Below are 21,614 nucleotides of genomic sequence, written 5' to 3' on the forward strand. Positions count from 1 at the left end.
ATTCAATTTTCAAGTGTATACAATGTTTGCCCGTTATAGATCGATAATGACTATCTTCTTACTTTCTGTGACTTAGGCTATAGTCCAAGTGTTAACAACCTCGCCAGTATGTCTGAAAACATACAGTACATGTTATACTTTCCCTAGAGGGGTGGTGAACGGGGTTTAACGTCGCGTTCAAGTTTATCGCCCTTATATAGCGACGAACGCTCCAAGGGGACGCGACCCGTAAAGATCCGGGGTAGAACAGGTCTTCAGTAATCCATGCTTGCCGTAAAAGACGACTATGCTTTTTGTAAGAGGCGACTAACGGGATCGGGTGGTCAGACTCCCTGACTTGGTTGATGCATGTCATCGTATCCTAAGTTGCTGAGTGCGGCGTTAAACAACATAATCAACAAACAAACAAAGGCGTCGTTCTCATTCCTAGATGTGCGTGGATTAACCTGGGTAAGCAAAACGTTTCAGATAATTTCAGCACCGAACATACGAATTCCCTTATTCAGCAATTTCTAGACTCATACAAACCTAAATGCTGTAGTAGAGAAATTACGGAATTGTTCTGCTAAACTGAGGAACAACAGAAATAACAACATTAATTCTCATTGTATATAAATAAGTGAAATTATTGAAAGAAGCGAATGGTTTCATTTTTTGCCGATGATAAATTACTTGCTGATAATGTTGTACTTTTAGAAAGAAATTTTAGGGTTAAATATAACAAATTCATCTGGACCCTGTCTTCCTGAAATTAATTTTACAAATGCCTCACATTGTAGGAAATATAATAATGTGCTCTTTTCTTGAAACAAGAATACAAAGAATACGTTTCATATATGTGTTATTATTTTTAAAGTAATCGAGTGCCTGCTTGCGTTGGAAAAAATAATTGACCTCCCACACAATATAAACACAAATAAGGATCTGAACCCACCCCCCCCCCCCCCCCCCCCCCCCCCCCCCCCCCCCCTTTCCCTCCTCGCACTGAATTTCAAATGGCTGCTCCTTAATATGTTGATATATGAAGTTTTCTACTTGGTCCGTGAAGATCTAAGGTAGAATAAAGCTTTACTACTTTATTTTATCAGTCATATCTGATATCATTAGTTGTGGACGGGTACATAAAACTCGCACACAGAGCACATCACACTGTATACCCTGAGGGGCCGGTTGACGACGTAGTTACCTTACAAGCGTACCTTTCCCTCGTGTATCTTGAATACCTTCATCAGTATGGCCAACCAACCATTTCACGGACATCTTACCACCCTGCTCTTAACTGCGTCTGATAGGTGTTCAGTAACGACAGAATATAATCATATAGTTGTATTCCCATTGGTGAGAAGTTTGGCATTTCCCAGCGGGGTATATGAAATTTGAACCTTATCTATCACTTGACTGTCATCTACATGGACCTGTGCCAGACCCCCCATATGTAGACTAACATTTAGTCTCTGAAATCTTATATTACACAATATCCTTCTTGACTATAAAAATATAAAAAAACAATTCCCTGTGCTGAGTTCAGTGGAATAGAGCTAGCTTGAGCTGGCTAGACTTGCTTCTGTATGCATTTCTAGATTTATTTATTTTTCATAAAATAAATATATTCAACTGTCATGGTACAGGACTACCCCATATGCTGAAGGTGGAAATGTGCTGAAACTGAGTGAAATGACAGATGTGATGCGCCAGTAAAATCCCACATTTGGCCGTCTGTGAGTTAACAGTTTCGAGTGTGTCTTTTCTGTGCATAATACCTAAAGTTGTTCAGTTTATAATAAAGTTTTGACAATTCAATTCAATTCAATTCAATTCTTTATTGTATGAAAGGCCACAGGACCATATACAACGGAGTTACATAACATATTTATAAGCTACAAAGTCCCATCATATTTATAAGCTACAAAGTCCCATCATATTTATAAGCTACAAAGTCCCATCATATTTATAAGCTACAAAGTCCCATCATATGTATAAGCTACAAAGTCCCATCATATTTATAAGCTACAAAGTCCCATCATATTTATAAGATACAAAGTCCCATCATATTTATAAGCTACAAAGTCCCATCATATTTTTAAGCTACAAAGTCCCATCATATTTATAAGCTACAAAGTCCCATCATATTAATAAGCCACAAAGTCCCATCATATTTATAAGCTACAAAGTCCCATCATATGTATAAGCTACAAAGTCCCATCATATTTATAAGCTACAAAGTCCCATCATATTTATGAGCTACAAAGTCCCATCATATTTATAAGCTACAAAGTCCCATCATATTTATAAGATACAAAGTCCCATCATATTTATGAGCTACAAAGTCCCATCATATTTATAAGCTACAAAGTCCCATCATATTTATAAGCTACAAAGTCCCATCATATTTATAAGCTACAAAGTCCCATCATATTTATGAGCTACAAAGTCCCATCATATTTATAAGATACAAAGTCCCATCATATGTATAAGCCACAAAGTCCCATCATATTTATAAGCCACAAAGTCCCATCATATTTATAAGCCACAAAGTCCCATCATATTTATAAGCTACAAAGTCCCATCATATTTATAAGATACAAAGTCCCATCATATTTATAAGCTACAAAGTCCCATCATATTTATAAGCTACAAAGTCCCATCATATTTATAAGCCACAAAGTCCCATCATATTTATGAGCTACAAAGTCCCATCATATTTATAAGCTACAAAGTCCCATCATATTTATAAGCTACAAAGTCCCATCATATTTATAAGCTACAAAGTCCCATCATATTTATAAGCTACAAAGTCCCATCATATTTATAAGCCACAAAGTCCCATCATATTTATGAGCTACAAAGTCCCATCATATTTATAAGCTACAAAGTCCCATCATATTTATAAGCTACAAAGTCCCATCATATTTATAAGCTACAAAGTCCCATCATATTTATAAGATACAAAGTCCCATCATATTTATGAGCTACAAAGTCCCATCATATTTATGAGCTACAAAGTCCCATCATATTTATGAGCTACAAAGTCCCATCATATTTATAAGCCACAAAGTCCCATCATATTTATAAGCCACAAAGTCCCATCATATTTATAAGCCACAAAGTCCCATCACATTTATAAGCTACAAAGTCCCTTCATATTTATGAGCTACAAAGTCCCATCATATTTATAAGCTACAAAGTCCCATCATATTTATAAGATACAAAGTCCCATCATATTTATGAGCTACAAAGTCCAATCATATTTATAAGCTACAAAGTCCCATCATATTTATAAGCTACAAAGTCCCATCATATTTATGAGCTACAAAGTCCCATCATATTTATGAGCTACAAAGTCCCATCATATGTATAAGCTACAAAGTCCCATCATATGTATAAGCTTCAAAGTCCCATCATATGTATAAGCTACAAAGATGCTGTGTGTGTAAATTATACAAGTTATCTGATAATCTCCCTTCAAGGAGACGGAGAACGCCCAATGGTCAATATCCTCGATTATCCAGTGTTTGATTGTTTGTTTGTTTGTTTGATTGTTTGTTTGTTTGTTTGTGTGTTTGTTTAACGCCGCACTCAGCAATATTCCAGCTCTAAGACGGCGGTATGTTAATAATGGCGTCTGGACTAGATAATCAAGTGATTGACATAGCGAGCATCGATCTACGCAATTGGGATGCGATGCCATGCATCAACCAAGTCAGCGAGCCTGACCACCCGATCCCGTTAGTCGCCTCTTACGACAAACATAGTCGCCTTTTACAGCAAGCATGGGTTGCTGAAAACCAGTTCTCTTCACGGGTCGATTATCCAGTGTATTAATTAACAGGTGACAGGTAACTTAGCTCCACTTTTTGAATCCACTGTCCATTTTCTACTTAACTTCGTTCAGATCTTTTTTTACACGGTGTCAACGTGTGTGTAATAGTAATAGTGATGTTTGTGATGTGCATTAAGTGAGTGAGTATGGTTTTACGCCGCTTTTAGCAATATTCCAGCAATTTCACGGCGGGGGACACCAGAAATGGGCTTCACACATTGTACCCATGTCGGGAATCGAACCCGGGTCTTCGGCGTGACGAGCGAACGCTTTAAGCACAAGGCTACCCGACCGCCCCTGCATTAAGTGATTGTGATGATGTCAAGCCCAGATATTTTTTTCATTCTACAGCCAAAAGGTGCATAAAAGAAAAAAGTTTACTGTATAACAAATGGTTTTAGTTGCAGTCGTTTTTGTGTAATTATATTTTAGCATAATATTTTTTTTTTAAAGTCTTTTACTTTATAATATATGTAGAATGTCTGTTTCAGTGTCTATACATACAGTAAACTACGGTTATAGCGAACACGCTTATAACGAACTGACGGATATAACGAACTTACTTTTTGGTCCCGACTATTTGCTTTAGTTATGCTGTATATATGCTTATAACGAACTACGGTTATAACGAACTAAATTTAGTAGTCCCTTTGAGTTCGTTATAACCGTACTTTACTGTAGTATGGTTCAAATATTTTGTCTGATCCTGTACACATGTTACTGTTAGTTTAATACTGCTTTATATTTTCATTTAACCCTATTGGGTGCCTCGGGGTTAATGATTTTATAATGTACTTTTGTATGTAACCATTTTATGTGAGATGAGACTTTAATAAACAATCTGTTGGTCTGAATAGATTGAAAAAACACCGTTTGTTTATCTCCTGAGTTTGTCTTAATGTAATGGAAATATAAATCTCTGGATTATCGAGGATGAACGGCCGAATGCAGGGCTAAATATGCGGCGACCCGTGAAGATCCGGGGTAGAATAGGTCTTCAGCAACCCATGCTTGCCGTAAAAGGCTACTATGCTTGTCGTAAGAGGCGACGAACGGGATCGGGTGGTCTGGCTCGCTGACTTGTTTGATGCATGTCATGTAGATCGATGCTCATGATGTCTGGTCCAGACTCGATTATTTCCAGACCGCCGTCATATAGCTGGAACATTGCTGAGTGCGGCGTTAAACAACAAACAAACAAACATGTGGCATGTTATACAGTCAACGGACAGCATATGGCAAGGGCCCCTTGTGGCTGCATGCTGGGTGTGTGTGTGTGTGTGTGTGTGTGTGTGTGTGTGTGTGTGTGTGTGTGTGTGTGTGTGTGTGTGTGTGTGTGTGTGTTTGTGTGCCTCTGTGTGTATGTGTGTGTATGTGTGTGCCTGTGTGTGTGTTTGTGTTTGTGGGGGGGTGTATGTATGTGTTTGTGTGTCTGTATGAGTGTCTGTGTGTGTGTGTCTGTGTGTGTCTGTATGAGTGTGTGTGTGTGTCTGTGTCTCTGTGTGTGTCTGTGTGTGTCTGTGTGAGAGTAAGTCCTCGTAGACGCGTGGGGGTATTTCGGTTTAGTGTCATTTCATCTTTTCAATACCATGCCCACCTCAAATCCTGTTGACTTGTCGGATCAAGTCATATCATATATCCGTTCCTTTTAAAATTTGTCGATTATACTACGGATCTATATAAGAATGTATGTATATAAAAAACATTGATATTGCAAGATACAACAATCAGCTTTATTAAAAAGCTGAAATAACACCAACAGCTCAGCATAATGCTGCATAATACAATTAACGGTAGCGTTTATCAACCAGTGACGTCACAATGCTGACCATGTCAACAGCCGAGTCCCGATCCAGCTGAGCTAATTTTGATATAGATATACAGATCAAAGGTATGCGATACTTATATTTAGATACAATACACGCCCAGCCTCTTAACCAGCCTCACGCCCCTTTAATCTTTAATCCCGGTTAGTATCAACTGTAAGCCTGGATTACACGTATCAGTGATATTAGAGGCGTGTCAAAACCCCCGGCTGTGGAGATAAGAGATATACCCTAAGTGTGCACACTTGTGTTTACCTTTTTCCTTCCACATTTATTTATTTATTTATTTATTTATTTATTTGTTTATTTGTTTATTTATTTATTTGTTTGTTGTTTAACGCCGCACTCAGCAATAACAGCTATATGATGCTGAAGTTTGAAAATCTCAATTTAAGGAAACGGTGTTTGTTTGTTTGTTTGTTTGTTTAACGTCGCACTCAGCAATATTCCAGCCATATGACGGCGGTCTGTAAATAATCGAGGCCGGACCAGACAATCGAGTGATTGACATCATGAGCACCGTTCCACGAAATTGGGATACGATGACATGCATCAACCAAGTCAGCGAGTGTGACCACCCGATCCTATTAGTCACCTCTTTTGACAAGCATAGTCGCCTTTTACGGCAAGCATGGGTTGCTGGAGTCCTATTCTAACCCGGATCTTCACGGGTCTAAAATGTCAAACATACTGTCAATTATTTAATAACGCATTGTTCAAGGATGTCTGTGTCATTACATTTCGAGTACCTCTCACTGCACATCATCTCTTGAGCTTCATCCTGATAAACGAGTGAGTGAGTGAGTATGGTTTTTTCCCCTTTTAGCAATATTCCAGCAATATCACGGCGGGGGACACCAGAAATGGGCTTCATACATTGTACCCATGTCGGGAATCGAACCCGGTTTTTCGGCGTGACGAGCGAACGCAATCAATCAAGTCGCCGAAGTGTCCACCCGATCCACAGTGAGTGAGTGAGTGAGTGAGTTGGGTTCAACGCCGCTTTTAACATTATTCCAGTTACATCACGGCGTGTCAGCTTAATGTGGGAGGAAAGCCCGAAGTGATGCAGGTCTCAGACGTTTACCGCTTCGGTGAAACCCACGAGCACGGGTATGGTGCTGACAAACCTAGAAACATAATCGGGGCGAACCGGGATTCGAACCCACAATCATAGGTTTCTGGCGTGCCCAAGGGACGCAACTCTGCACAGCGAATCGCGGCGCCTTAGACGACTGAGCCACCCGTGCCCCCAACAGTGTACGAAGAGTGAGTGAGTGAGTGAAGGACTACAAGTCAAGATGTTGCTCCCTGACAGTTGACTGAATACCGCAGTTTTTTGGTTGGAAAAGAGTCGGCAATATTATGATTTCACAGCCTTTGACGTCAGCACGAGAACGAAATGTGACTGTTGTGGCCCTGACACAGTGATAGTAGATATCTGATATGAAATTGAGATTGAGAAGTGAATCTGTGAGTGAGTGAGTATCGTTTTACGCCGCTTTTAGCAACATTCAAGCAATATCACGGCGGGGGACACCAGAAATTCCTTTACACGTTGTACCCATGTGGGGAATCGAACCCGGGTCTTAGGCGTGACGAGCGAACACTTTAACCACTTGGTTACCCTAACGCCCCACGTCGGCAAGTTTGTTTACTATATGTATATGTGTAGTCTATAGCTAGATCGGTGTATTCATGCGCATTGTCTTTTTGTGGAAGGGCTTGTTAAAAAATATTTTGAGATATAAGACACCTCAACTGAATCTTTTTTGACCAATAGAACGTTTCCCAGTGTTGTGTCAGAATACTCAATAATCTTAAAACACATAATGCTTATAAAAATATGATCCCCTACATCCCAGTATTAATCAGTGGATTGTCTGGTCCAAGCTCTATTATTTACAGACGGACGTCATATATTGGTGAGTGTAGTGTTAAACAACAAACCAGCCAAACTGACTTCTCGATTCACCCTGGGGATTCCAGGTAAGAATATGGGTCCCCGGGAATTCATACTTGTGGTATGAGGAAACTATGCTTGTCGTAAGAGGCGACTAATTGGGTGGTCAGACTCACTGACTTGGTTGATGCATGTCATCGTATCCCAATTGCGTGGATCGATGCTCATGAAGTCAGTCACTGGATTGTCTGGTCCAGAATAAATTATTTACACACTGCCGTCATATGGATGGAATATTGCTGACTGCGTCCATAAACAACATGGACAGTTGGGGGGCAGAAACCTATGATTGTGGGTTCGAATCCCGGATCGCCCCGATTATGTTTCTAGGTTTGTCAGCACCATACCCGTGCTCGTGGGTTTCACCGAAGTGGTAAACGTCCGAGACCTGCATCATTTCGGGCTTTCCTCCCACATTAAGCTGACATGCCGTGATATAACTGGAATACTTTTAAAAGCGGCGTTAAACCCAACTCACTCACTCACTCACTGGGGATCGGGTGGTCACGTCGTTGACTTTGTTGGTTGCGTGTCAACGCGAACGCTTTAATCACCTTGCGAACCATCCTGGGAGCATGACATGTCCTGATTGTACCTCACGTCATCTTGCCATATTGCTTCTCTTTACGACTAATATGATAACATCAATCAATAGAATCAGGAGATGGACGGGTGTTCACAGTGCTGGCCACACCCTATAGTGATCAATATTAGTTGTCACTCAATTAGTTCCCCGGCTGAATCCTCGCGTGGTCTACAGGCTACTTGACAACGATTTTCATGTCACGGACGTTTCTAATGACAAGGCCACAACTACGACTGTTTGTGAATATGGACCAAGGTTGTTTGTGAGATTTGTGATGCCTGTCTCTGTAACAAGTTGGAACATTCAGTTGAAAGGGTTAAATTATTCCCCAAAGGCAAGGAATGCGGGTCAGACCGAGCTCAAATTATACCTACATGATAAACAGGTTCAGTCCGAGGGCAGGTTACTCCTACAAGGCAAGATATCCGGTTCAGTCCAAGGGCAGGTTACTCCAACAATACAAGCAAACAGGTTCAGTCCAAGGGCAGATTACTCTAACAATACAAGCAAAACAGGTTCAGTCCAAGGGCAGATTACTCCAACAATACAAGCAAATAGGTTCAGTCCAAGGGAAGATTACTCCAACAATACAAGCAATCCGGTTCAGTCCAAGGGAAGATTACTCCAACAATACAAGCAAACAGGTTCAGTCCGAGGGCAGGTTACTCCTACAAGGCAAGCAATCCGGTTCAGTCCAAGGGAAGATTACTCCAACAATACAAGCAAACAGGTTCAGTCCAAGGGCAGGTTACTCCTCAAAACCAAGCAAACAGGTTCAGTCCGAGGGCAGGTTACTCCTACAAGGCAAGCAATCCGGTTCAGTCCAAGGGAAGATTACTCCAACAATACAAGCAAACAGGTTCAGTCCAAGGGCAGGTTACTCCTAAAATGCAAGCAAACAGGTTCAGTCCAAGGGAAGATTACTCCAACAATACAAGCAAACAGGTTCAGTCCAAGGGCAGGTTACTCCCACACGGCAAGCAAACAGGTTCAGTCCAAGGGAAGATTACTCCTTCAATAGAAGCAAACAGGTTCAGTCCAAGGGAAGATTACTCCGACAATACAAGCAAACAGGTTCAGTCCAAGGAAAGATTACTCCAACAATACAAGCAAACAGGTTCGGTCCAAGGGCAGGTTACTCCTACAAATCAAGCAAACAGGTTCAGTCCAAGGGCAGGTTACTCCTACAAATCAAGCAAACAGGTTCAGTCCAAGGGCAGCTTACTCCTCCAAATCAAGCAAACAGGTTCAGTCCAAGGGCAGGTTACTCCTAAAAATCAAGCAAACAGGTTCAGTCCAAGGGCAGGTTACTCCTAAAAGGCAAGCAATCCGGTTCAGTCCAAGGGCAGATTACTCTTATAATTCAGGCAAACAAGTTCAGTTCAAGGGCACGTTACCCCTCCAAAGCAAGCAAACATGTTCAGCCCAAGGGCACGTTACTCCTACAAGGCAAACAAACAGGTTCAGTCCAAGGGGAAAAGCTTCAGACTAAGGGCAGATTACTCTCATGTAGATAAGCACAAGCTCCTTCCCAGCGCGTGACACCTTCGTTACACTCTCGGTAACATCGCTGCCACCAGTGTGGGCGCGGCCATTACAAGAATCTTGAAATTTGCCCTCCAACCCCATATGAAGTAACGTTTATACTTTTGTTTATGTCTTTGGGAATGCCATCATATTTCAATTTTAAAAGGTTTACGACTGACCATGTTTTCAAGATGAATTTACTTTGTTGTTTTGATCATCAGATTGGTTCGAGATTGCAGACTAACGGAAAATCAACCAACTTCTCCCTTACATTCTTACTATATCAATAACACGATAGTTTTAATGAAACAGAAATTCAAATTGACAAACGAAGAAAGTAATTTAGCAGCGATAAGTGTATTCGGCGCACGACAGTCGACACTTGTTTGTAAACATAACGGTCATTCGGTTGCGAGTTCAACTCCAAGCATGGTTGTGGCCACCTATTGACAGTGGGGAGTTTTGACTGGTGGCAGCGATAGTATAGAGAGCTCCGGGAACGTACTATCGCTGGGAGGAGCTTGGCAATTTCTGTATAAAGGTAGATAACTCATACGAGGGGACACCTCGGAAATATTACTCACACAAGCCAGAGAAACCGGTTTCCGAATCTGCCGTAAGTGTTCGACAAGGGCCGGTATGATTACCTCCGATGGGTATGAGACAAAAGAAGGAATGTTCATAAAATCTAAATCTGTAGGTCATTAAAGATACAATCTCGTCCTCGGGAGTTGAATGTCGGGTGGCACTTTCTCCGACATTCAGTCCGGAACGAACCGTTGACTGCCACGCCTCGGCGCCCTCCGTTTAAGTAAGACGACCTCTGCACAACGATACCCGACCTCACTATAGCGAGGACTAGACAACGTCAGGGATGTATGGAGAGATTTCTAAGGTTTCCTGCTCGGATTACGTACGTGGACCGTATATACCTAAATTACAGTCCTATAATATCGCTCATACTTAACTCCCCATTAGCGCTGACCCTCAACAATCTCACTGACATGGAAATATTGCCCAGACCCGTGCCGAGTTAAGAGATCCGGGTTACAATAGGTCATCAGCAACCCATGCTTGCCGTAAAAGGCGATTAACAGGATCGGGTGGTCAGTCTCGTTAACTTGGTTGGTGCATGTAATCGTATCCCAATTGCGTTGATCGATGCATGCTCATTCACACCCTAAACTCGCACCATTTTAACATTGAACAGCATATTTTGTTTATTTTCATAATTAATCAATTGACAAGCGATTGGCATTTGATTGGAAAACCAAACAATATTTTTTGCGCTTATATTTCCATTAACCGAATCTTTTTAGGCCACGCCCAATTAGAAATTACTGTTGCCTGATTGGCTGATAATAGAATGGGCGGGGCTTGTGTTGCATTATTGCGCTGAACGACGTCACCGATTTAGTACTGTTATCTACAGTGTTAATTGTTAAATAAGCAGTTTGTATAGTAACTATTTTTGACTATATGTATTTATAAGAATTGACTTCAATATGTTTTCTGTTTATGGAGATATAAACGTAAAAACCGATATCTTAATTCTTAAATCGCAACGGCACGTTGATACATTACACAACATAAAGTCTCGACCCATTCGTCACCACTCGCTCCTTTCCGTAACCTACAAGACCCGTGAAGATCCGAGGTAGAATAGGTCTCAGCGCCCATGCTTGCCGTAAGAGGCGACTAACGGGATCGGCTGGTTAGGCTCGCCGACTTGGTTGATGCATATCATCGATCCCAATTGCATGGATCGATGCTCATGATATTAATCACTGGATTGTCTGGTCCAGACTCGATTATTTACAGACCGCCGTCACATGGCTGGAATATTGCTGAGTGCGGCGTTAAACAACTAACCAACCAACCGTAACCTACAAGAAGAAGAATGTTATGTGCGAAAATACGACAAACCAATCAGAATGCGCGTATGACTTCAAGTACTTCGGTCTAGGATCTATCCCTCAGGAAATTCTTTTGTTTTTACATATGTCGTGCATCTAAAACTATACCAAAGATACGGTCGAACTACGGTTATAACAAACTCAAAGGGTCGGCTAATTTTAGTTCGTTCTAACCGTAGTTCGTTATAAGCATACATACTGCATCTATACAGCAAATGGCTGGGACCAAAAAATTAATTCGTTATATCCGTCAGCTCGTTATAAGCGTGTTCGTAATAACCTTAGTTTACTGTATATTTAAAAGTTTGAGGCGTGAGCAATCTGCGGGCAACTGTAACTTGAAAGCAGTCCGCTTTCTCCTAAAGACGGGCTGCTATTATTATTATTCTTGTGCTATGTGACGTCATTGGCATCACGTTTCTTGTTTGTGACGTCATTCAATATTGTGTTCCATGATGTTGCTATATGTAACTCAATGACAAGCTTTTTTACTCTATAATGTTTATTATTAAAGTCATGATTGCGGTTTCTTTAACATTGATGTATTTGCGCATCACAATTAGTGATGTTAAAACACAAAATAGTGTCGAATAACGAGTTTCTGTACCATGTGTGAGGAGGGTGGTGCAATATCCAAAATGGCTGCTACTGATGGTATACGGTCTCATATTATATGGGTTATGCTAATTTTCAGGGCATTATCATTTGCAGAAGCCCGAGGTCTTCCATTAACTGCCCGACGAAGGATCAATATCGGTTTTGAAACATGTTCTGCAATCAACACGAATGTCACTGACCCACTTTTACAAATGTGGAAACGTCCCAGAACAAACCAAATGACGTCACTATTGAACTTGACGTCACCTATCCCTACCCTATGACGTCACCTAACAACGGGCGTGATAATGGCCCGTCGTCAAGCAATATGAGGGCATTATCAAGTTACAGTGGCCCGCTGATTTCTGATAGCATGCTGCAGTTTACTGATGATTCTTTCCATTTTAGCTATAATAGGTCTGTGGGGCGGTCCGGTAGCCTAGTGGTTAAAGCGTTCGCACATCACGCCGGAGTTAGTGAGTATGGTTTTACGCCGCTTTTAGCAATAATCCAGCAAGATCACGGCGGGGGACACCAGAAATGGGCTTCACACATTGTACCCATGTCGGGAATCGAACCCGGGTCTTCGGCGTGATGAGCGAACGCTTTAACCACTAGGCTACCCGGCCGCCCCTGCAACCTTTTAGACACAAGACGCTCGAGACACTGTTTACAAAGTGAAAAGGTTGAAATTTATGGGCGATGAATAGAATTTTGCCCTCGTGTCTTTTGATACCGAATATTTCAACACTCGTCGATAAAAGTTTAAGACTGTTCGGCAAGCCTCGGATTTTCAAACGTGGATCGACTTGTGTTGTGTTGATTTCAGAAGACACTCGGGTGAGATTCTCTATTCGTCTCGCTGCCTATAATATACCTCTTATACCGCTGATAGCTGTCTGGGTGTGATGAAGGTCATTCTCTTGTGTCAGTTTCAAGTACATGTGTATCTTTCATTGGTGATGCACATTTAGCGTAATCAGAGCGTGAAGAAAGTCGGTAACCGACAACGATGATAGAATTCATATGTTGTAGCTTGATTTACAATGGGTTTGGTATACTTTTCGCTTTAAATATTTTGAAATTACTGTTACGGTTGAATGAAAAGTTAAGGTGCTAATTGTTCTGGGCCGTTTCTATCTATATGAAAATATGAATCAGATTATGTTGCACGAAGCTTGACGCTGCAGTCATTGCCAACAACACTGAGACTCTCTCCCTCTGGGTCTCGCTACACCGTTTCATTGCTGGTAAACTACAAATAAAAATTAATAATTGATATTCTCTCTCTCTCTCTCTCTCTCTCTCTCTCTCTCTCTCTCTCTCTCTCTCTCTCTCTCCATATATTTTATATGGATATCATTGTTCATATAAGATTATACATATAATTTCGTATGTGTCATGTCATTGCTGGTAAACTACAAATAAAAAAATAAATTAATCTCTCTCTCTTTCACTCTCTCTTTCTCTCTCCGTATAAATATATACTTATAACTTAGTTATTGTTATCATTGTTCATATAATATACATATAATTCTTGTATGTTGTCATTGCTGGTAAACTATAAAACAAATAATGATATTCTCTCTCTCTCTCTCTCTCTCTCTCTCTCTCTCTCTCTCTCTCTCTCTCTCTCTCTCTCTCTCTCTCATGAATGTAACCCTGAACTTTGGCCCCAGAGACGTGGGGAAACATCTTAACCAACTGAACGCAGAATACGTAAAAACAACAATCGATGCAAACTGTCTAATGACACGTACATCGACCGCACGTGCCACCAGTACAGCGAGTGTATGATTGATTGACGCGTTGTACATATCCATGTATATTTCAATCTGAGTGACAGGTGGTAGTAAGCTGCGCGGCCTGGGCGTGGTCAGGATCATGCGAAAGCCTGGTGAGGTAGGGCGTGGATCCGTCGAACACTCTCCCTTAACCCAGAAACACTGATGATGTCACACTGACAATGACCAACAACAATACCATAATTAACAATAATAACAATCATAGTTTTAGATTCGTATCACACTCTGTATCAGTCCAGTTCCATCGTGGCTGTCAATGTTGCGGGAGAATTCGAAATCAAGTAAAAATCAAATATGGATGCCCCCTTAAGTGAGTGAGTGAGTGTGGTTTTACGCCGCTTTTAGCAATTTTCCAGCAATATCACGGCGGGGGACACCAGAAATGGGCTTCACACATTTTACCCATGTCGGGAATCGAACCCGGGTCTTCGGCGTGACGAGCGAACGCTTTAACCACCAGGCTACCCGACCGCCCCCTCCCCCTTAAAGATTGGTCGTCGTCTACCCATGCTTGTCGTAAGAGGCGACTAACGGGATCTGGTGTTACTTGTTGTTTCCCTGTCTTCTGTTCGGCATGCAGGGGCTACTGACTTCGAGCCGATCAGTCTTTGTTCTATGCATTTAATGCCAAATAATGTTTTAATTTGAAGTTTACACGATATAAGGCTTTTCCATTGGACGAGAGGTCGGTCACATGACCGCGAAATTGACGTTCATAAGTGTATGAACGACACAATTTGACGTTCATACGTTTTTCACTAGACCGTGTTCTTGAAATGACGTAACACTGACGGACTACTTCCACATTCCTGGGGAAACCCCTGGGAATTCCCTAGCACGAAAACATGCATAAGCGTTCTTTCTGATCATTTAGAACCTTTATTCTTGGTCTCAACGGTTCAGTATACTTTGAGAAATGTCAGAGAGCGTGACTGCATGATTGTTCACGAATATCCTCGCTACGGCCCATCCTAATGAACAAACGAAGAAATGCACATCTAAACTATCGTAGTATCGACTCGATCCGTGCCTAGGCTGACATTGACCGTCTCCAGCAATCTATGAATTTACCTTTGTGTCTGTTTGACGCATCTTTATTCACCTTTCAATGATCGGCCAGTTGATCAATGATGACTAACACATGTAACCGCCAAAGGTTCATCAACAACTTCGGAAATCTCTCCCGTCACGTTTATCGTGTCGGCCATTTTGACGTCTTGTACTTGATGTAAATGTATTCCGACGCGCTGTCATTGTGCCTGACTTACTGAGGTAGTTCTTTACAGGCCTTTCTCATCTAATGAGGATATGATCTGAACACATGTGCTGCGTAAGATGTTTCTGGAGAGCAAGTTGTGCATCCATACGCCCATGTCACCTCTCTTTTTGAGGAACCTTTTTACTCCGCGATATAGCTGGTTGTTGTATGGCTGTAAGTGTAAACATGAAGTCACACGTACTAAATAAAATTGTGTTCAGACAGATCTTGGCCTACATCCTTTGAGGTGATAACAATCGCAAGTAAGCTCCGACGTTCATACAGTTTGGCCCTCACTCTATGAAGGTTCATACTCCAATGAACTCACACAAAGTAAAGGTCAATTCTTAAATGCCAGGCAGGGCAACAAATAGTACCACTGTTTAACGTCTTTTGTTTTATATTGCGCGGTCGAGGATTGAACCATCGATCGTCCGCTCTCCAGGCTGACGCTCTATCTACTATGCCACGAAGGCGGTAAGTGACTCATCGGCAGATTAAATCCACAGTGCATCGTTGATAGATTACGCCGGGTAAAATGATGACCGGTGTATCGGGTTGATAACGGTCGTCGTACCACGATTGCGTTTACCGATGCTTAGACGGGGGAGGTCTGGTAGCCTAGTGGTTAAGGCGTTCGCTACGTCACGCCGAAAACCTGGGTTCGATTCCTGACATGGTTACAATGTGTGAAGCCCATTACTGGTGTTCCCGCTGTGATACTGCTGTGATATTGTTAAAAGCGGCGTAAAACCCCACTCACTCACGTTGTTTAGACGGGACTCGGTTATTTGCAAGCCGCCACCAAAGAGGTCGAATATTGCTGACCGCGGCGTTACACAACATATGTTTATCACTTGCCGCTGGGACCCGTGAAGATCCGGGGTAGAATAGGTCTTCAGCAACCCAAGCTTGTCGTGAGAGGCGACTAACGGGATCGGGTGGTCAGACTCGCTGACTTGGTTGATGCATGTCACCGTATCCCAACTGCCTGGATCGATGCTGATGATGTCAATCACTGGACTGTCTGGTCCAGACTCGATTATTTAGAGACCGCCGTCATATAGCTGGGATATTGCTGAGTGCGGCGTTAACCAACAAACAAACAACAAACATGCTTGTGGACTATAGATATGTTTTCGCATCTCGAATACTTCGATGTTCGTGTTATCGGCCACCAGTTTAAAATGATCCCCCTTCGGTTATTCCATGTAGACTTTTAAAAAAGAAAAATACCTAAATACCAAATGGTCCTAATGGGCTTTTGTAGTGTGCATATATATTGAATTTGAAATTGTGAAATTTTGAAAATACCAGGGGGAGGGCAATCTAAGTTGGAAAAACTTGTCCCCAAATCCCGTTCACTTCTTGTGAATATTTGTGAATTATTTTCAAATATAAAAAAATGAGACGATAGTGCATTTCACTCAGCGTCAGCTGAGAGATGACATGTACAGAAATATACAAGCCGACCACTCTGCCTCGCCCATGCTATGCACAAGTAATTAAGATGCCGAATACCAATAGACAGGCTTGGTTGCATGAGAGCATCGATTATGTGAGGTATAAACTTATGAGCCGTTCATCTGTAGGTCAGTGATACACGTGCAGCAAGCGGCAACAGGGCGCGGCACATCAAAGCACGGATGTAATGAACACACTCCTGCGAATAGACATCACTTGTGACAGTTGATGAGTCGTCGCCGTCTCGCGCTCTGCATGGCACGCAACGAATAAGACCAGGTATGTTGGACGGATCTTAGCAATGTTACGGAGCTTGGGTTACGATTAGGTAATACATCGGTTGATGAATACTGACAGTTTATATATTCATTTCGTTGCCTGAGGGAATATTACCGTTGGACGAGAACCTTGAAACCTCATAAACAGTGAGTACCTGTGATTTATCCGGTATTTCGTGGAACCGGTATATCGAAATCGTATATCTTTTAAAGGGCGATTTATATAAAATAGCAGCGATATATCTATAATTGTCCCCATCAATCTATGCTGGTCGCAAGAGACGAGTTAAGTTGCTCGGTGATGTGGTTGTTGCGTGTCATCGTAGTCCGACGACGTGGATTGTTGGTCATAATGTCAATCACTGGATCGTCTGGTTTAGACGCCATTATGTACAGGCCGTCGTCATAACGCTGGACTATTGCTGAGTGCGGAATTAAACAATAAAGACACATCTATGCCGAAAGGGTAGTGGGCGGTCAGTTATGTTGGTTTGTTGGTTTGTTGTTTAACGCCGCACTCAGCAATATCCAGCTATATGACGGCGGTCTGTAAATAATCGAGTCTGGACCAGACAATCCAGTGATATATATTATGAACATCGATCCACCAGTTATGTTTGCTTGTCAGTTAGCGTTTCAATGCCAAAAATGAGACCCGTGAAGATTCAGGGTAGAATAGGTCTTCAGCAACCCATGCTTGCCGTAAAAGGCGACTATGCTTGTCGTAAAAGGCGGCTAACGGGATCGGGGGAGGTTTCGCTGACTTGGTTCATGCATGTCATCGTATCTTAATTGCGTGGATCGATGCTCATGATGTCAATCACTGGATTGTCTTGTCCAGACTCGATTATTTACAGACCGCCGTCATATAGCTGGAATATTGCTGAGTGCGGCGGTAAACAACAACAAACAAACAAACAAACAAACAAAACACATCGGGTGTGCCCCCAGGCACATGAATTGCACGTGCAATGTAAGAAACACCTGTGAAACACACAATCACAGTCCGTATAAGATTGACCTCGTGCGAGGTGAAGTCCATTATTTTTACAATGAGAAGGCGAACCCACCGCATGATTTGCACGTGCTTGCCATGCACGATAAGGTAACGACATTGCCGCGAGTCACCCCACTTTCGAAGAGGCTGTTTTGTTTATATCTGGTGTTAGATTCCCCGAATGCTTGGTGCAATGCATGAAGTTAATTACTGAGTTCCACATAAACTACCAAGAATAACACCCCATCTTGCAATTACCCGCTAACCCACTATAACGCCTGGTCGTTCAAATAGCCGGTCGACCCATGAGATCCGGGGTAGAATAGGTCTTCAGCAACCCATGCTTGCCATATAAGGCGACTATGCTTGTCACAAGAGGCAACTAACGGGATCGGGTGGTCAGGCTCGCTGACTTGGTTGATGCATGTCATCGATCCCAATTGCGTGGATCAATGCTCATGATGTCAATCACTGAATTGTCTGGTCCAGACTCGATTATTTACAGACCGCCGTCTTATAGCTGAGCGTTAAACAACAAACAAACAAACAAACAACAATTAGCCGGTCAGTTGCAGGATTCACACGTCATGCCGAAGCCAGGAGTTCGATTCCCGATAATGGTGTTTTCGTAGTGTCTCCCGCGATGATGTAGAAATATTATTAAACGCTCAAGCCATTAATGTCCACTGTAATATTGCTGGGAACATATACAAACAAAAATTAATATGTTTGTCTGTTTGTTGTTTAACGCCGCGCTCAGCAATATCCAAGCGATATGACGGTGGTGAACGTGATGAAAGTATTGCAACAATTTACTGTTGTACCAAATACTGATGATGAGGGATCCTTGATAGAATTGGTCCCCAGCAACATAAGCTTTTGATGTCATTTATTTGTTAGTTGTTATTGAACTCTGCACTCAGCAATATTCCAGCTATATGACGGCGGTCTGTAAATAGGCGAGTCTGGACCATACAATCCAGTGATTGACATCATGAGCATCGATCCGCGCAATAGGGGATACGACGACATGCATCAACCGAGTCAGCGAGCCTGACCACCCGATCCCGTTAGTCGCCTCTTACGACAAGCGTGGTTTGCTGAAGACCTATTCTAACACGAGTCTTCGCGGGTTGCAAACCAACTGTGAAAATATGTACCGCGCACAGTGCTTGTTTAGTTTTATGAAACATATCACAAAACTAATAATATTGATATGGCTGTCTAACTTGCGCCGTCTTGTAATAGCGTTTATCCCATAGTCACGTGATATGGTAGTGTACAAATTTGAACAATGTATTTATATTCAAAGTCAAACTGTAGGGGTGGAAACACTGTAATCATTTAGTAACAAAGTGTAGCATTTGTTGATAATTCATTAATAACAGATATATTTCGTCTGCATTGGTTAGTTTATAAAGAGAATATGAATTTTTATTGTCTATGAATATTTCTAACCGTACTACTTGGCAAACGTAATAATTTATGCACACATATATATTTTCAAATAATTCTTCTTAATTTTGTATTTAGCAACTCTTAAAGATTATTCGCCTTGTTTTTGTAGATGTTGATAGATCGATATCTTTTTTCTTTTGGTTCCATTTTTAATATTGTGAATCTTATGAACAAGTAAAAAGTTAATATGTACTTTGCGGTTCATTCATAAACTCATTATTATCATTCATAACAATTTAGCATTTTAAGAAATTATATTTGTTTGCAAGACATATTACGTCATGTATAACCATATTACAGCAATGACTTAAATCCTTTCGCAAAAATGATTTCAGTATGTGAATTGCAAAATGTTGCCATACTTTCGTAACGGTAGCTGTAGCATCGGGCGATACCGGCTTCCCGTAATGAGCACACAGCCTCATTATGCGAGAGTGTAGCCTCATACTCATTGCTATCCCATAATTTCTGCTTTTCTGGCTGTTCCGCCAATTGAACGTACATCAACCTGCGCATTATTGCGCGTTCGTGTGCGTTTCAAGGTAAGGTTTCTCTAATGTACATTCTGGTATTTTCATTCATTGGTATTTCTTTTATCAAATGCATACGTCATATTGTATTACATGCGTTTTTATTTCTTACCGACAGGAAAGTTTTACAATTGGAAACCCCCCTTCGCTACCACACCCTAATGTTAACTGTATAACTCCATAGTCGAAGCTGAATTTGCGAATTTTGAACAATTCGCTCGGAGTAAGACAAGGTGAAACTAGGACCGTGCCCCCGACGTTTATTGAGAGGAATTGGGGGACGGAAGGGGGGACAGTAGTGATTCTGGACTGCATCGCCGGACGGAAGGACCGAGCGACAACTATTGACTGGCGAGCGAGAACGACATCTCGTCGTCAAAATGGCGTGCTGTCTAACAGAGGAATTGAAAGAGCAGAAGCGAATTAACCAGGAAATAGAACGCCAGCTGCGCAAAGACAAGCGGGATGCTAGACGCGAGTTGAAGTTGCTTCTATTAGGTAAGTATTTGCTAAAGAAATACATCATTTTGACCACATAATACATGTGTTTTTATTCGTGAAGTAAACGTCTGTCTTCATATGCAGGGTTTACTGAGCAGCCATGTTGGCCAATAATTAAATGTTTAGACCCAGTTTGACATTATTATGCTGAATGCATCTATGCACTATAGGAATTGAGGTAGTAAGCGAACGCAAGGTGAGTTTGCAGCTTTGTTTATGTGTAAAATATCCCAATGCCGGCTGTAGGTTTGGCTTGAAGTTTAGCGTGGGACGCCATGTTGGATTTATACGGAACATGGTTGAATATATAATTCATTTAGAACGATCTATATTCCTCGATGGCTGTGCACATGCAGATGGGGTGTAGCGCGTGCAGATGCACCTCAGTTGTGATATAACGCTGTACATTTGTAATATTAAATGTACGAGATGCTACAAGGGGTCGGCGTTTGTTGGGGGCTAGAAATCCAAGACAATTCCGTACCAAGTCGCATCTTCCGCCAACAGACTCTCCAGATCTTGAAGTAAAGATACACTTAGAGATTTGCAGGCAAATTACACCATGGTATTACCTCCATGTGTTTCTCCAACAGTGGGAGTGTACGTGGACTTGGGATGCGCGGCACCCTTATGTTTTGACAGTTGTCAAATGTACTATCGAGCATGATCATTGACTTGGTGCAATACTGTCATGGCTGCTTCTGAAACCAGCATTAATAAATGGTCTATTTTTGCAAATTATTTATGTAAATTATTTGATGAGTGTAAATAAAATGTTTTATCAGTGTATTTTAGCTGGAACCGATTTTAATGTTAGGGGTGTCCTGCATATTATGCTCTGTGGGGGTATATTGGATTTGACAGAAGTGACATGATTTTGTGTTAATTTGCAAAGCAGACCCCTCTTTTTGGTTTTGACTGAAACATAAATAAATAAATATTCAAATCTCGGAACTATATTGTCAATGGAAAGCATTTGTGCTTGGAAAGATTCTTGACGTTAATTTCAATCTGATTTCAAATTTTTATGTTCATGTTGATCAAGCACTTTCTGTGGCCTTGTTAAGAGGGAAAAAAGTGCTTTTTCA

General features: G+C 41.6%; 1 protein-coding gene across 3 annotated transcripts in view; it reads left to right on the plus strand.

The window, feature by feature from the left end:
• Positions 1 to 16,897: 16,897 nt before the first annotated feature.
• LOC125379166 (guanine nucleotide-binding protein G(q) subunit alpha) overlaps positions 16,898 to 21,614 on the plus strand; it is a 41,078-nt gene continuing 36,361 nt past the window's right edge. The window contains exons 1-2 of one of the 3 annotated variants that reach the window (XM_048395255.1): positions 16,898 to 17,041; positions 20,144 to 20,523. In XM_048395255.1, the coding sequence (XP_048251212.1) occupies positions 20,406 to 20,523 (118 nt within the window). In that variant the 5' untranslated portion in view covers positions 16,898 to 17,041; positions 20,144 to 20,405. The other 2 variants (XM_048395257.1, XM_048395256.1) reach the window with 2 other exon arrangements.

Source organism: Haliotis rufescens, unplaced genomic scaffold (genome assembly GCF_023055435.1).
Source record: "Haliotis rufescens isolate VD_foot unplaced genomic scaffold, xgHalRufe1.0.p SCAF_14, whole genome shotgun sequence".
Lineage (NCBI taxonomy): Eukaryota > Metazoa > Mollusca > Gastropoda > Lepetellida > Haliotidae > Haliotis > Haliotis rufescens.